Genomic DNA, 18,468 nt, shown 5'->3' on the forward strand with positions numbered 1-18,468 from the left:
AAAAAAAAAAAAAAAAAAAAGAGAAGATCATGGGTCTGAATCCAGAAGACCCAGGTTCTAATCCCAGCTCCACACTTTCTTTGCTCCCAGGCCTTATGCAAGTGACTTAATCTTTGAGGCTCAGTTTTCTGTTTTATGAAATAGGGGTTAGGGCTGTAGTCCCAGTTCACATGCTGAGGACTTGACGCAGTGCAGCCCCGCTGCTTCCCATGTAGAAACTCACCTAATGCTCACGAGATCCTCCAAAGTTGGTACCATTATCATCGCCATTTTACAGCTGGGGAAACTGAGACAGAGACAGCTCAAATAACTTGCCCAACAGCACATCGCGGGTACATGACAAAGCAATACGGTAACTGGTAATACGGTGTTTAATTCTGGACTGCTCTGCTCCCAGTGCCTGCTGCAGGGCTGGCACAAAGGAGGCCTTCAGTAAATGTTAGGTGCATGCATGTGTGTATCTGCGTGTGTGTCTACCAATGGACACACAGATGGGTAGATGAACGGGGGATGGGCGGAGGCTTGGTGAATGGATAGATATGGGCCGGATGGTGGCTGAAAGGATGTGTGGGTGTATGGATAAGTGCATACATGAGTGGGTAGATGGATGGGTGGGTGCTGGATGGATGGATGGATGAGTGGGCAGATGGGTGGGTAGACGGATGATGGATGGATGGATGAGTATGAGGATGGATAAGCGATGGATGGATGAGTGGGTAGGTGGATGGATGGATGGGTAGACAGATGGATGAGTGGGTGGATAGATGGATGGACAGATGATGGAAGGATGGATGGACGAGTAGATGGATGGGTGGGTGGACAAACTGATGGGTGGATGGATGGATGGTGGGTGATGTATGGATGGATGAATGGATGGATGACGGATGAATGCTGGATGGGGGATGATGGATGGATGGATGTGTGGGTAGATGGCGGGTAGATGGTTAGATGGATGAATGGATGGGTGAATGGTAGGTGGATGGATGCATGGGGGGATAATGGATGGATAGATGATAGAGGGATGGATAGATGAATGAGTGGATGGATGGGGTTGATAGATGGGTGGATGGTGGGTAAATGGTTAGATGAATGGATGGGTGAATGGTAGGGGGATGGATGCATGGGCGGATAATGGATGGATAGATGATAGAGGGATGGATAGATGAATGAGTGGATGGATGGGGTTGATAGATGGGTGGATGGTGGGTAAATGGTTAGATGAATGGATGGGTGAATGGTAGGGGGATGGATGCATGGGCGGATAATGGATGGATAGATGATAGAGGGATGGATAGATGAATGAGTGGATGGATGGGGTTGATAGATGGGTGGATGGTGGGTAAATGGTTAGATGAATGGATGGGTGGATGGTAGGTGGATGGATGCATGGGCGGATAATGGATGGATAGATGATGGAAGGATGGATAGATGAATGGGTGGATGACGGTTGCATGATGGATGTTCAGTGGGGGATGGATGGATGGATGGATGATGAATGGATGGATAATGGATGGATGCGGTGTGATGGATGGATGGATGAGTGGGTGGATGGTGGGTGGATGGATAGATGAATGGATGTGTGAATGGTAGGTGGATGGATGGGTGGGTAGATGGATGGGTAACTGGATGATGGGTGTGTAGATGGGTGGGTGGGTAGATGGATGGTGGGCGGATGACAGATAGAGGGTATAGGTAGCTGGATGATGGAAGATGGACGGGGACGGGACACCACTAAACCAGGTAGTTCAACTTACCCCTGGAGCCCCCATCTCCATAGACTGGGGGAGCTGCTCTGGGTCCCCAATCACATCAAGGTTCCATTTGGTCCTTTCTCAGAGGAAAACAGGCCCAGATACCAGAATCTGGGCCGTCTCAGGGAGGGTCTTCCTGAGAAGCCAACATTTGATCAGAAACGCAAGGCAGGAGGTGACGAAGATCTGGGGGCAGAGCGGGGCAGAGACCACAGCCAGTGCAAAGGTCCTGAGGCAGGATTGAGTACATGAGAGGCACTGGCTTTGCCGCCTCACCTCCTCTTTCTGCACTTCTGGTCCCCAGGATTACAAGAAGTTCTGGGCAGGCCTCCAGGGTCTCACCATTTATTTCTACAACAGCAACCGGGACTTCCAGGTAAGGATGAGAATGGAGGCTCCAAAACTGGCCTTCCCTTGACCCGAGACCAAGCAGACAATGTTGATGGTGAGGCCAAGGCGGCTGCTACATCATCCGGGGGCCTGGTGGCCAAAGAACTGGAGCCAGACCCTTGCTTCTGTGCCCTCAGCACGTGGAGAAGCTAAACCTGGGAGCATTTGAGAAACTCAAAGACGAGATTCCCTGGGGAAGCTCACGTGACCCTGGCACCCACTTCTGCCTGGTTCTCCGGAATCAGGAGATCAAATTCAAGGTAGGTCCCTTGGTGGAGGGGTGGGGAGAGGAGGTGCTGGCAGAAGATACTTAAATGCTCCCCCTCCATTGTGGTCTTGACCCCAAAGGAGCTGGGTGTGATGGGAGGGTTTATTTTATTTCAATTATTATTCTTGTTTTTGGAGAGGGAGTCTCGCTCTGTTGCCGAGGCTGGAGTGCAGTGGTGCAATCTCGGCTAACGGCAACCTCTGCCTCCTGGGTTCAAGCGATTCTCCTGCCTCAGCCTCTCGAGTAGCTGGGATTACAGGCGTGCACCTCCAAGCATGGCTAATTTTTGTATTTTTGGTAGAGACAGGGTTTCACCATGTAGGCCAGGCTGGTCTTGAAGTCCTAACCTCGTGATCCACCCGCCTTGGCCTCCCAGAGTGCCAGGATTACAGGCGTGAGCCATTGTGCTCTGCCGGGAGGGGTTTTTATTTTTATTTTTGAGACAGAGTCTTGCTCTGGCGCCAAGGCTGAAGTGCAGTGGCGCGATCTCGGCTCACTGCAACCTCTGCCTCCCGGGTTCAAGCGATTCTCCTGCCTCAGCCTCCCAAGGAGCTGGGATTGCAGGCACCTGCCACCACACCCAGCTACTTTTTGTATTTTTGGTAGAGATGGGGTTTCTCCATGTTGGCCAGGCTGGTCTTGAACTCCCGATCTAAAGTGATCCGCCCACCTCAACCTCCCAAAGTGCTGGGATTACAGGCGTGAGCCACTGTGCCTAGTCTATGGGAGGGTTTAGAGCAGGAAAAGTCTGGAATCTGATCTTTGTTTTTCTATTATTTTATTTTGAGACAGGGTCTCTTGCTCATCGCCCAGGCTAGAGTGCAGTGGTGAGATCATAGCTCACTGCAGCCTCTACCTCCCAGGCCCAAGCGATCCTCCCACCTCAGCCAAGCACATGCCACTATTCCTGGCTAATATTTTATTTTTTGTAGAGACAGGGTGCTCACTATGTTACCCAGTCTGGTCTTGAACTCCTGAACTCAAGTGATCCTCCCGCCTTGGCCTTCCAGAGTGCTGGATGACAGACGTGAGCCGCTGCCTCCAGCCTGATATATGGTTTTCAAATGTTCATATAACAGCATCGAAAATTATAGTACCAGCCAGGCATGGTGGCTCATGCCTGTAATCTGAGCACTTTCGGAGGCCAAGTCAGAAGGATAGCTTGAGCCCAGGAGTTCAAGACCAGCCTGGGCAACAAAGCAAGACCCTCATGTCTAACAGAAAAAAAATAAATAAAAAGCCAGGCAAGGTGGTGCATGCCTGTGGTTCCAGCTACTCAGGAGGCTGAGGCGGGAGGATCACTTGAGCCCAGGGGGATGGAGGCTGCAGTCAGCCATGATTTCGCCATGGCACCTGTGCCACCAGAACCAGAGACCCCTGTCTCAAGAAAACAAAAAACAAGACACCCAGAAACCAAACCAAACCAAAACCAGAAAGAAAACAGCCCTTTGGGGCAGGCACACTGGCTCACGCCTGTAATCCCAGCACTTTGGGAGACTGAGGTGGGCTGATCACGAGGTCAGGAGTTTGAGACCAGCCTGGTCAACATGGCGAAACCCTGTCTCTACTAAAAATACAAAAAATTGGCCAGACATGATAGTGGGTGCATGTAATCCCAGCTACTTAGGAGGCTGAGGCAGGAGAATTGGTTGAACCTGGGAGGCGGAGGGTGCAGTGAGCTGAGATTTTTCCACTGCACACGAGGAAGAAAAAAAAGAAAAAGCAAGAAAGAGAAAGAAAGGAGGGAGGGAGGAAGGAAGGGAAAAGAGAAGAAAATAGCCCTTTGAAGTGCCCCAGTTCCATTTCATAGATGAGGAGACTGAGGCTCAGTGACATGATTCTTTTCTTTTGTTCCACAGGTAGAAACCTTGGAGTGTCGAGAGATGTGGAAGGGCTTCATCTTGACGGTGGTGGAGGTAAGTACTGGCTCTCTGCGCCCTCTCTCACGTTCTCTTTTTACCATCCTTCATTCTCCAAACAAACCCAGTTTCGCCATTTTGGCCAGACTGGTCTCAAACTCCTGACCTCAACTGATCTGCCTGCCTCGGATCCCCAAGTGCTGGGATTACAGGTGTGAGCCACAGCGACTGGTCGTATTTCTTATTATTATTTTTTTGAGACAGGGTCTTGCTCTGTTGCCCAGGCTGGAGTGAAGTGGTATGATCATAGCACACTGCAGCCTCCAACAACGAGGCTCAAGCAGTCCTCCTGCCTCAGCCTCCCAAGTAGATGGGACTACAGGCACAGGTCACCACATCTGACTAATTTTTAAAACTTTTTGTAGAGCAAGGGCCAGGTGCAGTTGCTCACACCTGTAATCCCAGCACTTTGGGAGGCCGAGGTGGGTGGATCACCTGAGGTCAGAAGTTCAAGACCAGCCTGACCAACATGGAGAAACCCCATCTCTACTAAAAATACAAAATTAGTTGGGCATGGTGGCACCTGCCTGTAATCCCAGCTACTCAGGAGACTGAGGAAGGAGAATCACTTGAATCCAGTAGGCGGAGGTTGCGGTGAGCCAAGATCGCGCCATTGCACTCCGGCCCGGGCAAGGAAAGCAAAACTCTGTTTAAAAAAAAAAAATTTTTTTTTTGTAGAGCAGGGCTCCCTATGTTGCCCAGGCTTGTCTCCCAACTCCTGTGCCCAAGCCATCCACCCACCTCGGCCTCCAAAAGTGCTGGGATTACAGGCGTCTGATTTCCCTGTTTCTTGGCTTGCCCTGGCAGCCATTGAGTTTGACACCTGCCTGGCCCCTGGAGACTTTTGTTTGAAACCCTAGATTCCAGCATCTACTCTCATGCAACCCCTCTGCACCCTCTGGAAGACCTCCTTGCCTCCGAAAGTGTCAGAGTTTATGGCTCTGAGCTCTGGCCTCAGTTTGTCACTGTGTGACTTGGACACAGCCGTCCATTCACGGCCAGCTGGGTGTGGTCACTGTCCCTTGATCGCCTGCCCCTCAGCTCCGTGTCCCGTCCAACCTGACCCTGCTTCCTGGACACCTATACATGATGGCTGAAGTTTTGGCCAAAGAGGAGGCACGCCGTGCACTGGAGACACCCTCGTGAGTGCCCTGCCAGTCCCAAGGGGCTGCAGGATGGGGCAGGAGGTGGGTGTGCGCTGAGGGTGGGCGGTGAACTGGGTCTTGGATTTTGCATGAGAACTGCATTAGGGTAAGGCCCAAGCTGGGAGTTGGGGGAGGGTTTCCAAGGGGAGGTTTAGGGGCCTAGAGGACTGAATGTGTCTTCAGCGACAGGGCTAGGCCTGAGGAGTGGGGGCAGGATGGGGGGGTCAGTCTAGGTGTCTAGAAGGTGAGGCTGAGGCTCTGGGGAGGGGTTATTTGCCAGAGGGCATAGCCAGGACCCCAGAGGCGGGGCTTGGATGGGGGGCGGAGCATCATCATTGTGGGCGGTTCTTGGGGATTAGGGAGGCAGGCAGGGCCCCTAGGGAAGGCTCCAAGTGCCTGCGAGGTAGCGCTTGGTCTCCCTGGCCTGGGTCTGTGCCTTGGGGTTGGGGCTGTATCTACGGGGTCAGAATTAGAAGCCTGGCTGTCCACGGTGGCTAACGCCTGTCATCTCAGCGCCTTGGGAGGTAGAGGAGAGAGGAGTGCTTGGGCCCAATTCAAAAGCAAACAGTGGCAACATAGCGAGCCCCCGCCTCTTTAAAAAAAAAAATACTAGGCCAGTCCCAGTGGCTCACGCCTGTAATTCCAGCAGTTTGGGAGGCCGAGGCGGGGGGATCACCTGAGGTCGGGAGTTCTAGACCAGCCTGACCAATATGGTGAAACCCCATCTCAACTAAAAATAAAAAAATTAGCCGGGTGTGGTGGTGCATGCCTGTAATCCCAGCTAATCGGGGGGGCTGAGGCAGGAGAATCGCTTGAACCCAGGAGACGGAGGTTGCAGTGAGTCAAGAACGTCCTATTGCACTCCAGCCTGGGCAACAAGAGCGAAACTCTATCTCAAAAAAAGAAACAAAACAAAAACACAGAAAGGCCGGACTGGGTCTGGAGCGCAGAGCAGGGTCTCCTGGGCCTAGGAGACGGAGACCGGGATGGGGATGGGGCTGGGTCTCCGAGGAGGCGGGGTTTACGTGCGGAAGAGCGGACCTGGTCTCCGGGGTCACGATGGGTGACGCGGCCCGCCACAGGTGCTTCCTGAAGGTGAGCCGGCTGGAGGCACAACTGCTCCTAGAGCGGTACCCCGAGTGCGGAAACCTGCTGCTGCGGCCCAGCGGGGACGGCGCAGACGGCGCGTCGGTCACCACGCGGCAGATGCACAATGGGTACGCATGCGCGGCTCCGGAGCCCTGGGTGGGAGGAGGGTGGGCCCGGGGGTGTGGTCAGAAGCAGGGGCGGAGCTCGACCCGCGCTAGTGGATAGGCCTAGCGGCGGAGTCTGAACTTAGAGGGGAGACTGGGGGCGGAGTCAGAGCTGAGCTGGGCGGGTTGGGGGCGGAGTCAGCTGTGCAGCTGCGCTGGGCGGGCTGAGGATGGAGTCAGCTGAGCGGAGGAGACTGGGGGCGGAGTCAGAGCTAAGCTGGGCGGGTTGGGGGCGGAGCCAGCTGAGCTGAGCGGGCTGGGGGCGGAGTCAGCTGAGCTGGGAGGCTGGGGGCGGAGTCAGAGCTCAGCTGGGCGGGTTGGGGACGGAGTCAGAGCTGAGCACGGGAGACTAGGGGCAGAGTCAGAGCTAGACAGGGCGGGTTGGGGGCGGGATCAGAGCTCCGGTGTTGTGGGATCCTGAGGTTGGCCCTGTCCCAGGTATGGGGTCAATACCTGGGGGCGAAGGTAGAGCCCAGGCAGGGCTGCAGACCCCTGTGTAGGAGCAGCCAGGAGGTCTTGGGTTAGGAGCTGGGACAACCTGTAAGTAGACTCAGATCCCTGGGTTAGGGTCGGCTTCTCCAGAAGGTAAGGTACGCAGGAGCCGGGTTTGGGCGTCTGGAAGGGATGAAGTCAAATCCAGGGGTGGAATGGACCCTTTGAATAGAGTCAGGATCTATGGGTAGAGTCATGGCCGTGACCCTTTGGAAGTTGAGTAGGGCTGTGAAGGCGGAGCCACGCTGGGGGCGGAGTCAAATTTTCAATCCCAGTCCAGGGTTAGGCAGGGCAATGTAAAAAGGGGAGTCGGGGACTGGGGGTGGAGCTATTACAGGGGCGGGGCCTTACCCGGGCATTACCCGGGGCGGAGTCTTTAAGGCCTGGTTCTCCCTGGGCGCGGTGCCAGAATGAGGGGCTGGCCTTTTCTGTAGTGGTGCCAGTCTGGCCTGGTCTCTCCCTGGAGAAGGTGCCAAGACTGTGGGTGGGGTCTTCTGTGGGAGCAGTACTGGGAACGGGCAGTCAGTGCTCCGGGGGTATAGAGGGGCTTCGGTCCTCCATAGGGTGGAGCCAGTCAGGGGCGGGCCCTCCTCTGGGGGCGGAGCCAGTCTGAACCCATTTCTATTGGGGGCGGAGCCTCGGTTCGGGGCGGGCCTTCCCGGGGTTGGGGAGCGCTATGGGAGCCTGAGCTGACCGCCTCACTCACTCTCTGCTCGTGCAGGACGCACGTGGTCCGGCATTATAAGGTGAAGCGGGAGGGAACCAAGTACGTGATCGACGTGGAAGAGCCGGTGAGCGTTGGGCCGGAGTCCCCAGAAGTGCTTTTGTGGGGTCTGCGCCCCTTCCCCAGCAGCCTGACCGCTCTCCCGTTCGCCCCAGTTCTCTTGTACTTCCCTGGACGCCGTGGTCAACTATTTCGTGTCGCACACCAAAAAGGCGCTGGTGCCCTTCCTGTTTGACGAGGACTACGAGAAGGTGCTAGGTGGGTGCGGCTTCAGGGAGTTCCGGGGCCCAGTCCTCACCTCTCCCGCCCCAGCCCGGACGGACGGGGCCGCCCTGGCCGCCCCGCTTCCTCCAGGCCGCCCTCTCTGTTCCAGGCTACGTGGAGGCCGATAAGGAGAATGGCGAGTGTGTGTGGGTGGCGCCCTCCGCCCCGGGCCCAGGTGACGTCCCCTCCCCGCGGGCCGAGGTGGGAGGGATCGAGGACCCCACATCCAGCCACACCCCCTCAGTTTGATGGCTGCATTGCTTGTATCTGATGTTGCTCACAAAATTGCAGGGACAGAAATGACTCAGATCCTGCCTTCGGGGTGTCGGGGCGGGGTGGGGAGGGTCCCAGCTTGTAGAGTAGGGTGGTGGACCCAGCTAAACGCAGACACTCTCATCCTGTAGGGTCGAATTTGGGGTGGAGGTAAAACCTGGGCTGGAGAGAGGCACCTAGAGTTTGGGAGGAGATGGGGGCAGAGAAGGGAAAGCTTCCTAGGGGAGGTCTTTGCAAATGGTCCCAAAGGATCTTCTTAGGTAGAAATGGGGATTGAAGGGACAGGGGGTGACCCGGACAAACAGTAGCCCCCTAGAGACCGGGAATCGGGATAGGTGTTGGTGAACAAGTGGAAATCGGTCCTGTTTACGGAGTGGGAGGAGGAGGCAGAGAACACGCTAGAAAGGAATGTAGGATGGGTGATCTGGTCTTCCCTGCACTGGGCATATATAGGGACCCCCAAGTACCATATCCACACACACATGCATGATCCACGAACTGTGACCACCTGCCTAGCCAGAAGCTGGCACACACTTGTGGAGGCATGATAGATCCACACATGGATAAATACACGTGTACCCCAATTCCATTCATATACACGCGCCATGTAGCACAGATATACCTGTCTCACGCCACAATCGTCTGTGCACATAAATGCAGACACTTCCATGCACAAGCACAAAATCAGACACGTATAGATACATGGGCATAACACACTCATCCAGACAAGCACCGAAGCAGATACCTTAGTGGGCGTGCAGTCATGCACGTATACACACAGCAGGCATGTGTGCACAAACCTTGCACTTCGATTTGACTTATGCAGATTCATTTAGTGTACATGTGTATCCCACACGAAAACATACTTTTTTTTTTTGAGACAGCGTCTCGCTCTGTTGCCCAGGCTGGAGTGCAATGGCACCATCTTGGCTCACTGCAACCTCCGCTTCCCAGGTGCAGAGATTCCCCTGCCTCAGCCTTCTGAATAGCTGGGATTACAGGCCTGTGCTACCACGCCTGGCTAATTTTTTGTATTTTTAGTAGAGATGGGATTTCACCATGTTGGTCAGGCTGGTCTCGAACTCCTGACCTTGTGATCCACCTGCCTGAGTCTCCAAAAGTGCTAGGATTACAGGCATGAGCCACCGCACCCAGCCCAGATTTTTTTTTTTTTGAGACAGAGTCGCTCTGTCACCTAGCCTGTAGTGCAGTGGCCCAATCTCCGCTCACTGCAACCCCCGCCTCCCAGGTTCAAGTGATTCTCCTGCCTCAGCCCCCTGAGTAGCTGGGAATACAGGCACCCACCACCATGCCAGGCTAATTTTTATATGTTTAGTAGAGATGGTGTTTCACCATATTGGCCAGGCTGGTCTTCAACCCGACCTCAGGTGATCTAGCCACCCCAGCCCCGCAAAATGCTGAGATTACAGGTGTCAGCCACCACGCACAGGGACACGTCTCCAGTCATGCACACAGCCCCCCCCCGTCCCCCCCGCTATGTCCCTGTATGACATGGGTCTTGACAGCTGACTAACTTTCCCCATCAGGTCCTGCACCCTCCACAAGTGGCCCCAAGCCACCACCTCCTGCGTCTGTGCCTGTGTCCAGCCAGGACAAGCTGCCCCCATTACCCCCACTGCCGCCACTACCAGACCAGGAAGAGAACTACGTGACCCCCATTGGGGACGCCCCAACTGTTGACTATGAGAACCAAGACGGTGGGTGGGGAGCAGAGCTGCTGAGAGCCAGGGGGGTTGCGGGAACAGGTTAACAGCTGATGTGACACATTACACCTTTGTTCACGCAGTGGCTCCCTCCAGTCGGCCGGTCATCCTGAAGCCGAAGAAGTTGCCAAAGGCTCCTGCAAAGCCTCCAAAGCCACCCACTGGACCCAAGCCAGGTAGGGGTCCCCCCCAATCCCTCCCTCACCCGATGGCTGGCCAGCCTCAGCGCTTATCTCTGTTGCTGTTGTTGAAGACGGAGTCTCGCTCTGTTGCCCAGGCTGGAGGGCAGTGGTGCGATCTCGGCTCACTGCAATCTCCGCCTCCCGGGTTCAAGCGATTCTCCTGCCTCAGCCTCCTGAGTAGCTGGGATTACAGGCACCCGCCATCACGCCCATCTAATTTTTGTATTTTTAGTAGAGAAGGGGTTTCACCATGTTGCCCAGACTGGTCTCGAACTCCTGACCTCAAGTGATTCACCCACCTCAGCCTCCCAAAGTGCTGGGATTACAGGCGTGAGCCACCACACCTGGCCTCATCTGTCTTCTCTTCCAGAGCCCAAAATCGTTAATGGTGGCTTTCCCAGGAAGCTGCCAGCCAGCTCAGCCCAGCCTCTCTTCCCCACACCGGGTAAGGGGTCTGCAGGGTCAGGGCGGGGCAGGCTTCCCAGGCGCATGACCCATGCAGTCACACAGGGCCCCAAGCTCCAAAACACCCTGCCTTTTAAGGCTCTGCTGTCTCTTTCTTGAAATTCCTAATGCTTTCAAGCACATTGTCACGTTGCACTGTGCCCTGCAAATCCCAGCCGGTCCTGGGTGGCTGTCAGGGGGCAGGGCACGGACTGGGGATTCCTAAGCCAGCTGCAGCCCCTACTCCTGAACCCCCAGGGCTGGCAGACGTGACCGCAGAGCTACAAAAGAAGCTGGAGAAGAGGCGAGCACTGGAGCACTGAGTCGGACACGCCGGGAACCAGTGGGCCAGTCCCGGGGCACAGCTCAGTGACCAGATTCTTTCTCCCAGGATTAAAACACTGACCCCAGGACCCATGTGTCTGGCTTGGCTTGGGGGAGGAGGGGACGAGGGATCTGTCAGATGTCTGCCTACGGATGGCCCCATTCACTCCCAATGACCCTTAGTGCAGTGAAACCTACCACCATATCCTGGGAGAAAAGCCCATTTTACAGCTGGGAAGGCTGAGGTCCCAGTGCCACACACCAGAGAGGACCACCCAGGCCCAAAGAACCAGCACTGTGGCCTGGCCTGGCCAGTGTTTGACCTTTATTAAGAGGGGAGAAGGCGAGGAGGGCCCGCCAGGGTGCCCACTCCCTCTTGATGACCCCCCCATCAGGAGTTAAGGCTCCAAGCAGCAAGTGACAGAGGAGGTGGCCTGGCTCCAGCAGCCGGGCCTGGCAGTGGCCCCCCCAAAAACACCCCGGCTGGGGGTTGCCTGGGGGCCTAGGTGAGGCTGGTGTTGGAACTGCTGGTAGCACTGCCTCGCTTTTGCAGGCAGCGCACGGAGCTGGGGACCTGCAGGCCTGTTGTCACCTGGAAGCTGCCACACCATACCTGAGGGACAGCGGGGGGAGGCGGGAGGGGCTCAGCTTCGAACCCCGGCACCCAGCACCACCCTCTCCTACCCCTGGACCGCGGCGGGCAGCTCACCGTGAAAGCGGGCAGGAGCGGCTGTGTGAACTTGGTCTTGAAGGTGTGAAGCACTTGTTTGGTGCGGGCGTTGTAGAAGGACAGGAGGCCTGGGGTGGGGACGCAGATGGACAGTGGGGCCAGTCAGAAGTGGGATAGGGGCAGAGGGAGGGGACTCAGGCAGGGGCAGCCAGAGACGGCAGCTGGGGCTTGGGGTCACCTTGGTGGAAGTCACAGTGCACACCCAGGCAGTCGGGCACGGGGGTGTCCAGCACCTTGACCTTGTTGGCGTGCTTGGCCGTGAAGCTGACCTGCAGCCAGTTGTTCACGTGCAGGCACCAGGAGGCGGCTGTCTTGCCCAGCTGCTCAAAGCGGCCCAGGCTGCGGTAGGCCACGCCCACGCCAAACGCTTTGCTGTCGGGCTCATAGCGTACCTCCCAGTAATGCTCCCCACCGTCGATCAGCGTGTCCCCTGGGGCGCAGGGCAGGAGAGGTGGGCAGAGGATCTGGGTAGAACTCAGCCACAGATACCCTTCCACAAAGGGCTAGCCACTGAGGGGCTCCCTACACCACAGCTGCTCCCTCCAGATACTCCTCAGGTTGCTAGCTGTACCCCCAGGTACCCCTTGAGCCCTAGCTATTCCCTTCAGATACTCCTGAAGTTCCCAGGTATTCCCCCCAGATACTCCTTGGGCCCCAGCTATTCCTTCCAGATACTCCACTGTCCCTGTGATTCCCTCCAGATATCCTCAGGTGCCAGTTATTACCCCCAGACACTCCTTGGGATCCCAGCTATTTCCCCCAGATATCCCTGAGAGTCCCAGCTATTCCCCTCAGATACTCTTGAGCCCAGCTATTCCCTCCAGATACTCCTCAGGCTCTAGCTATTCCCTTCAGCTACTCCTCAGTTCCTGCTATTCCCTCCAGATACTCCTTGGACTCTAGCTATTCCCCCCCAGATACTCCCTGGGGACCCAGCTATTCCCCCAAGATACTCCTTGAGGACCCAGCTATTCCCCCCAGATACTCCTCGGGGACCCAGCTATTCCCTCCAGATACTCCTTGGGCTCCAGTTATTCCATCCAGATACTCCTCAGGTCCTAGCTATTCCCTCCAGATACTCCTCTGGCACCAGCTATTTCTCCCAGATATTCCTTGGCATCCCAGCTATTCCCTCCACATACTCCTTGAGGACCCAGATGTTCCCGCAGATACTCCTGAGGCTCCAGCTATTCCTCACAGATACTCCTCGCTCCCAGCTATTTCCCCCCAGATACTCTTCAAGGTCCCAGCTATTACCCTCCAGATACTCCTCAGGCTGCAGCTGTTCCCTCCAGATGCTCCTTCAGCCCCAGCTATTCCCTCCAGATATTCCTTGTGTCCCAGGTATTCCCCCCCGATACTCCTTGGGCTCCAGGTATTCCCTAGGCTTTACCAACTTCCTCTAGAGATTTAGTAAGCCCAGAAACTCCCCAAGCCTCAGTTACTCCTTTCAGATTCTCTACAAGCCCAAGCTACTCCTCCCAGACTCTTCCAGGACATACAAACTTCCTTCAGTTCCTCCGCATGTCCAAATACCTCTCAGTTCTTCCCAGAAACTAGATCCTCCTCCAACCCTTGCTCTCGGAAGACTCATCGTGTTCCTGCAGGCCTCAAGCCCTCCTGGAGTGCAGACGCTCCCCCTAGTTCCGGCTCTGGCAGAGTCTAGAAGCTCCCTCTGGCTCCTGGCTGTGGCCGAGTCCAGACACTCCCGGGACTCAAGACTTTCTCCTCTTGTTCTCTGAATCCAGATTCTATCCAGACCTCAACTCCACACAGAAGGCAGAAGTTCCCCCAAGGCATTCCCCAAGCCAGATACTCTCCAGGCGTCAGTGCATCCTGGAGTTCAGGTGCTCCTCAAGCCTCCATTACACTCTCCAGGAACCCTCTGAATTTGGATACCCCGCGGCTTCAGCTCTGCACACAATCCAGATTCTCTCCAGAGCTGAGATCCTGCCCAGGCCCCAGATCCAGGTTCTTGCCATCTCAGCGACTCCTCCCAATGCAGCTATTCCATGAGCTTCAGTTTCTCCTCACACTCTTGCCCCTCCCAGATCACAGCTGATCTCTGTATCGTATCTCAGCTCTTTTCCAGATACAAGATGAACTCCCATATACATGTCTTCTCCAGGTCTGCTCCTCCCTGATCTCAGCTACTCCCCAAACCACAAATTATCTAGGCCCTTTCCCAAGGATGAGCTCTCTCTCTCTCCCACTAATTTCTGCAACTCCAAAGACAACTCTCTATATCTTCTGCTTCCTCCATAAAGCAAACTCTCACCAATCCCAGGTGCTCCCAAGAAAATCTACATCCTGAGAGAACCATAACTTCCCCTCAGGCCCTCGCTTATCCTCAGGACCCCAGCTACTCCCTAACTTCCTTCTCCCTAGGTACTCTGACCACAATGACTTCCTCATACCTCAGCCTCTTTTTCCAGCTCGATTCTGAACAGTAGCAATTCCCGTAAACTCCAGTTCCTCCACGAACTTCAGCTTCTTCATCGGATGCAATCATTCCTGTGCTGCTATCAACTTCTCCTCAGACTACTCTCTCTGGCTCCTCCACATACCCTCAGACAATCCCCCAAAACTCCTGCCTGGCTTCAGCTCCCCCATAAATGGCTGCTCTATAGGCAACCATTCTTTCCAGCTACTCCCCAAATCCCAGCTACTCCCCAAGTCCCAGCTACTCCATAGGCTCCAGAAAATTGCCCTCAAGCTCCTGCCCAGGCACTGTCTGGTCCAGAGTCTCTTTCCTTCACTCCATAAATTCTGGCTCTCCCCAGCAATCCCTCATCCCCAAATATTTCCATTTGGCAGTGCCAGAACAACAGGTTATTCCAGGAACAACTTTGCTGATGGCCGCCTGTTTCCACAGCCAAAGGCAAAGGTTCTCCCTCAATCTACCATTAGGCCCCTGTCCCAAACTCCCCTATCCCCCTCTTCTCCCCCTCCTTACCCAGCACTGTGTAGGATTCAGCGGTGAAGCGGTCCCGTCCCCCACGACCTGAAGGCATCCTCTTGGGAGATGGAGTACCTCTGTGGAGGGCAGGGAGTGAGCAGGCTCAGCTCAACACTCATCTCCCAGGGTAAGGCTTCCCTAGTCCACGCCAGCCACTATGGGTGTTGGGTCAATCTCCGGCAGTATTGGGCTCTTTCTATACACTGAGTGCCTCATGTTCATGCCAGAACATGCCTGTGCCCTCTGTCATCTGGGAAACTCCTATTCAACCATCAAAACCCCCCTCAAAACCTCCTCTCCCCTCATTCCCTCTCTGGGTTCCCCCAGCCCCAGGTCCCTCCTCCATCCCAGCTCTGACCACACTGGGCTCTGTGTCCATGTCCAGCTTGATCTCTTCCACCAGAGACTTAGGGAGGGGAGGGGGCAGGCTACCTGGCCGGGGAGTTGACAGGAGACGCGGTCCGCCCCTTGCCATCTTTCTCGCGAGCCTTGATATCCTGCACCTTCCCGCCCATAGCGTCCCACTCCACGGAGAGATCATCCACCCGCAGGTTCTGGTGGGATGTGGATGCATCCAGGCGGAACATGAACGCTGGGGCCGGGCAGACGTGGGAGTCACAGAGATGGGGAAACCCAGAGAGACACAGAGAGAGACAGAGAGAGACAGACAGTGACCAAGACAGACCAAGACAGGGAAAGAGAACCAAAGGGCCAAGGAGACAGAGTCCAAGACGGAGACAGACAGACCGACAAAGGCTCAGAGAGAGACAGATACAGAGACAGACAAGCCGAAGGGCAGCAGAGACACAAGATGGCAAAAGGTGGAAGGGACAGAACATGGAGCCAGAGGCGCGAAGGCAGAGGGTTGTTGCCCAAAGGTCTCCCAGGTCTGGAGGCATTTTTTTTTTTAAGACGGGGTTTCACCACGTTGGTCAGGCTGGTCTTGAACTCTGGACCTCAGGTGATCCGCCCGCCTTGGCCTCCAAAGTGCTTGGATTACAGGCGTGAGCCACCACACCCAGCCAGGTCTGGAGGCATTTTCAAGCCAACTGCACTATGCTGTGCTTCCATGGAGGACTAATCCCAAGAAAGGGGTGGAGATACAGCATGAGAGAGTTCGGCTAGACTTCAGAGGGACTTCCTACTAGGGCACGCAAAGGTGTCACTGTGGCATGCTGTGGGATTGGTCTTCACTACTAAAATCTCATCCCTAGCTCTACAGAGGACTTAGCTATTTTTTGGTAAAGAGAGAGTATGTGTGGCTATATATAAAAACCATCAAGGTATACAGGGTAAACCTCAGAAGCAAAAGACAAAAACAGGATTATGGCAGACACTCAGGCTAAGGAAGCCACTGTGGATGGAACTTTGAGCTTCCTGGCAGCCAGGGCAACAAGGCCAGAGAGCTCTGCTTAGAGTATTCTCATGGTCTCTGGGAGTCCTGGGAGGAAGGGGCCATGGACTCAGGGGTAGGGCGAGGGTGGAAGCCAGTCACCTAGTGTCTCCAGAGTCACCGGCTCGGAGAACTCTCCTGCAACTGCCTTGTTACAGGCCTTCACACGGAAATTCATGTATTTCATGTCAAACTTGAGACCTAGGAGGCAAGAGAGGCATTTCAACACTTGTGTATTCTCCAAGACTCTGAGTCATGGGTTGAAGCTGCCAGGTCCCACAGTGATTCCCGACGCCTTTCTAAGAAGCACCTTACAAATATCTTATCCCTGACAAACCATCCTTGCCCTCCTCTCCTAGAGGGGTTATGAATTGCTTGACTCTGCCCCCAGCTTCAGACTGGCTAATCAGGATGCTGTAAAACCCAGTCACTGTGATTGGTTCAGAGATTTGTAATGCCCCACTGTGCACCATCCTGTGTGACACATTTATCTGGGACTCTGTCTCAAATAGATAATAAAAAATAAAAAAATTAGGCTAGGTGTGGTGGCTCACAATGAGAATCCCAGCACTTTGGGAGGCTGAGGCGGGCAATCACTTGAGGTCAGGGGTTAGAGACCAGCCTGGCCAACGTGGTGAAACCCCATCTCTACTAAAAATACAAAAATTAGGCAGGCACCTGTATTCCTACCTACTGAGGAGGCTGTGGCAGGAGAAACGCTTCAACCCAGAAGCTGGAGGTTGCAGTGAGCCAAGATGGAGCCACTGCGTTCCGGCCTGGCAACAGAGTGAATTCCATCTTTTTTTTTTTTTTTTTTTTTGAGACAGAGTTTCGCTCTTGTTACCCAGGCTGGAGTGCAATGGCGCGATCTCGGCTCACTGCAACCTCTGCCTCCTGGGTTCAGGCAATTCTCCTGCCTCAGCCTCCTGAGTAGCTGGGATTACAGGCACGCGCCACCATGCCCAGCTAATTTTTTGTATTTTTAGTAGAGACGGGGTTTCACCGTGTTGACCAGGATGGTCTCGATCTCTTGACCTCGTGATCCACCCGCCTCGGCCTCCCAAAGTGCTGGGATTACAGGCTTGAGCCACCGCGCCCGGCCGCGAATTCCATTTTTTTTAAAGACAGGGTTTCACCATGTTGGTCAGGCGGGTCTTGAACCCCCGACCTCAGGTGATCCGCCCACCTTGGCCTCTAAAGTGCTTGGATTACAGGCATGAGCCACGGTGCCAGGCTGAGACTCCATCTTAAAAAAAAAAAAAGAAAATTAGCCGGGTGCGTCGGTGTACACCTGTGGTCCCAGCTACTCAGGAGGCTAAGGGAGAAGGAGCATGTGAGCCCAGGAGGCTGAAGCTGCAGTGAGCTGTGACTGCGTGACTGCACTCCGGCCTGTGCTAGATAGCAAGAACCTGTCTTTCAAAAAAAAAAAAAAAGGCCAGGTACACTGGCTCACGCCTGTAATCCCAGCACTTTGGGAGGCCAAGGCAGGAGGATCACATAAGGTCAGGAGTTTGAGACCAGCCTGGACAAGATGGTGAAACCCCATCTTCACTATAAAAAGTAGCCAGGTGAGGTGGCACGTGCCTGTAGTCCCGACGACTCAGGAGGCTGAGGCAGGAGAATCGCTAAAATCTGGGAAGCGGAAGTGGCATTGAGCCAAGATTGCACCACTGCACTCCAGCCTGGGTGACAGAACGAGATTCTGTTTCCAAAAAAAAAGCAGTGGGGAAAGAAAGAAGAAAACAACCCCAACCCTCCTGTCTTTCCAAGCAATCAACAAAACAGTAAGTGGATTGCAAACGACCACACGGGTGGCTATTTCATCAGCATCCTCACTCCTGCACACCTTTCGATGAATCCAACTTTCTGCCCTGAGGAATTCACTCACTAGGAAGTCTGTCAAAGGCAGGGAGCCATGGTTGCAAAGCATGGCATCTGGAAGCCTCGTAGTGACAGAAGAGATCTATGATTTGACTGTGGTGTTGCTGGTGACGTGAATTTACACATGGGAGAAAACTGTGTGGAATTATATGTGCACACCCAAATGAGCACGTGTAAACTGGTAAAATGTGGCCGGGTACTGTGGCTCATTCTTGCAATCCCAGCACTTTGGGTGGCTGAGGCGGGTGGATCACCTCAGGTCAGGAGTTCGAGACCAGCCTGGTCAACGTGGAGAAACCCCATCTCTACTAAAAATACAAAAATTAGCCAGGCGTAGTGGCAGGCGCCTGTA

The 18,468-nt window shown here is 54.8% G+C and overlaps 2 protein-coding genes across 6 annotated transcripts in view; one reads left to right on the plus strand and one right to left on the minus strand.

Annotated features, from left to right (window-relative positions):
* STAP2 (signal transducing adaptor family member 2) overlaps positions 1-11,242 on the plus strand; it is a 19,967-nt gene extending 8,725 nt beyond the window's left edge. The window contains exons 4-15 of one of the 4 annotated variants that reach the window (XM_037738434.1): positions 2,056-2,127; positions 2,279-2,401; positions 4,269-4,325; positions 5,370-5,470; positions 6,556-6,690; positions 7,940-8,009; positions 8,098-8,200; positions 8,316-8,381; positions 10,027-10,197; positions 10,287-10,379; positions 10,621-10,830; positions 11,088-11,241. In XM_037738434.1, coding sequence (XP_037594362.1) covers positions 4,293-4,325; positions 5,370-5,470; positions 6,556-6,690; positions 7,940-8,009; positions 8,098-8,200; positions 8,316-8,381; positions 10,027-10,197; positions 10,287-10,379; positions 10,621-10,830; positions 11,088-11,152 — 1,047 coding nt within the window. In that variant the 5' untranslated portion in view covers positions 2,056-2,127; positions 2,279-2,401; positions 4,269-4,292 and the 3' untranslated portion in view covers positions 11,153-11,241. Of the gene's footprint in view, positions 1-2,055; positions 2,128-2,278; positions 2,402-4,268; positions 4,326-5,369; positions 5,471-6,555; positions 6,691-7,939; positions 8,010-8,097; positions 8,201-8,315; positions 8,382-10,026; positions 10,198-10,286; positions 10,380-10,620; positions 10,831-11,087 lie in introns of all 4 variants that reach the window. The other 3 variants (XM_017528426.2, XM_017528427.2, XM_017528428.2) reach the window with 3 other exon arrangements.
* A 214-nt stretch (positions 11,243-11,456) lies between these two features.
* Positions 11,457-18,468, minus strand: part of FSD1 (fibronectin type III and SPRY domain containing 1) — a 16,623-nt gene continuing 9,611 nt past the window's right edge. The window contains exons 8-13 of one of the 2 annotated variants that reach the window (XM_037738433.1): positions 16,344-16,436; positions 15,275-15,440; positions 14,840-14,919; positions 12,153-12,313; positions 11,863-11,951; positions 11,457-11,766 (exon numbers count right to left, since the gene is read on the minus strand). In XM_037738433.1, coding sequence (XP_037594361.1) covers positions 11,742-11,766; positions 11,863-11,951; positions 12,153-12,313; positions 14,840-14,919; positions 15,275-15,440; positions 16,344-16,436 — 614 coding nt within the window. In that variant the 3' untranslated portion in view covers positions 11,457-11,741. Of the gene's footprint in view, positions 11,767-11,862; positions 11,952-12,061; positions 12,314-14,839; positions 14,920-15,274; positions 15,441-16,343; positions 16,437-18,468 lie in introns of both variants that reach the window. The other variant, XM_017528425.1, reaches the window with a different exon arrangement.

The sequence above is a fragment of the Cebus imitator genome, unplaced genomic scaffold (genome assembly GCF_001604975.1).
Source record: "Cebus imitator isolate Cc_AM_T3 unplaced genomic scaffold, Cebus_imitator-1.0 Scaffold53, whole genome shotgun sequence".
Taxonomy (NCBI): Eukaryota; Metazoa; Chordata; class Mammalia; order Primates; family Cebidae; genus Cebus; species Cebus imitator.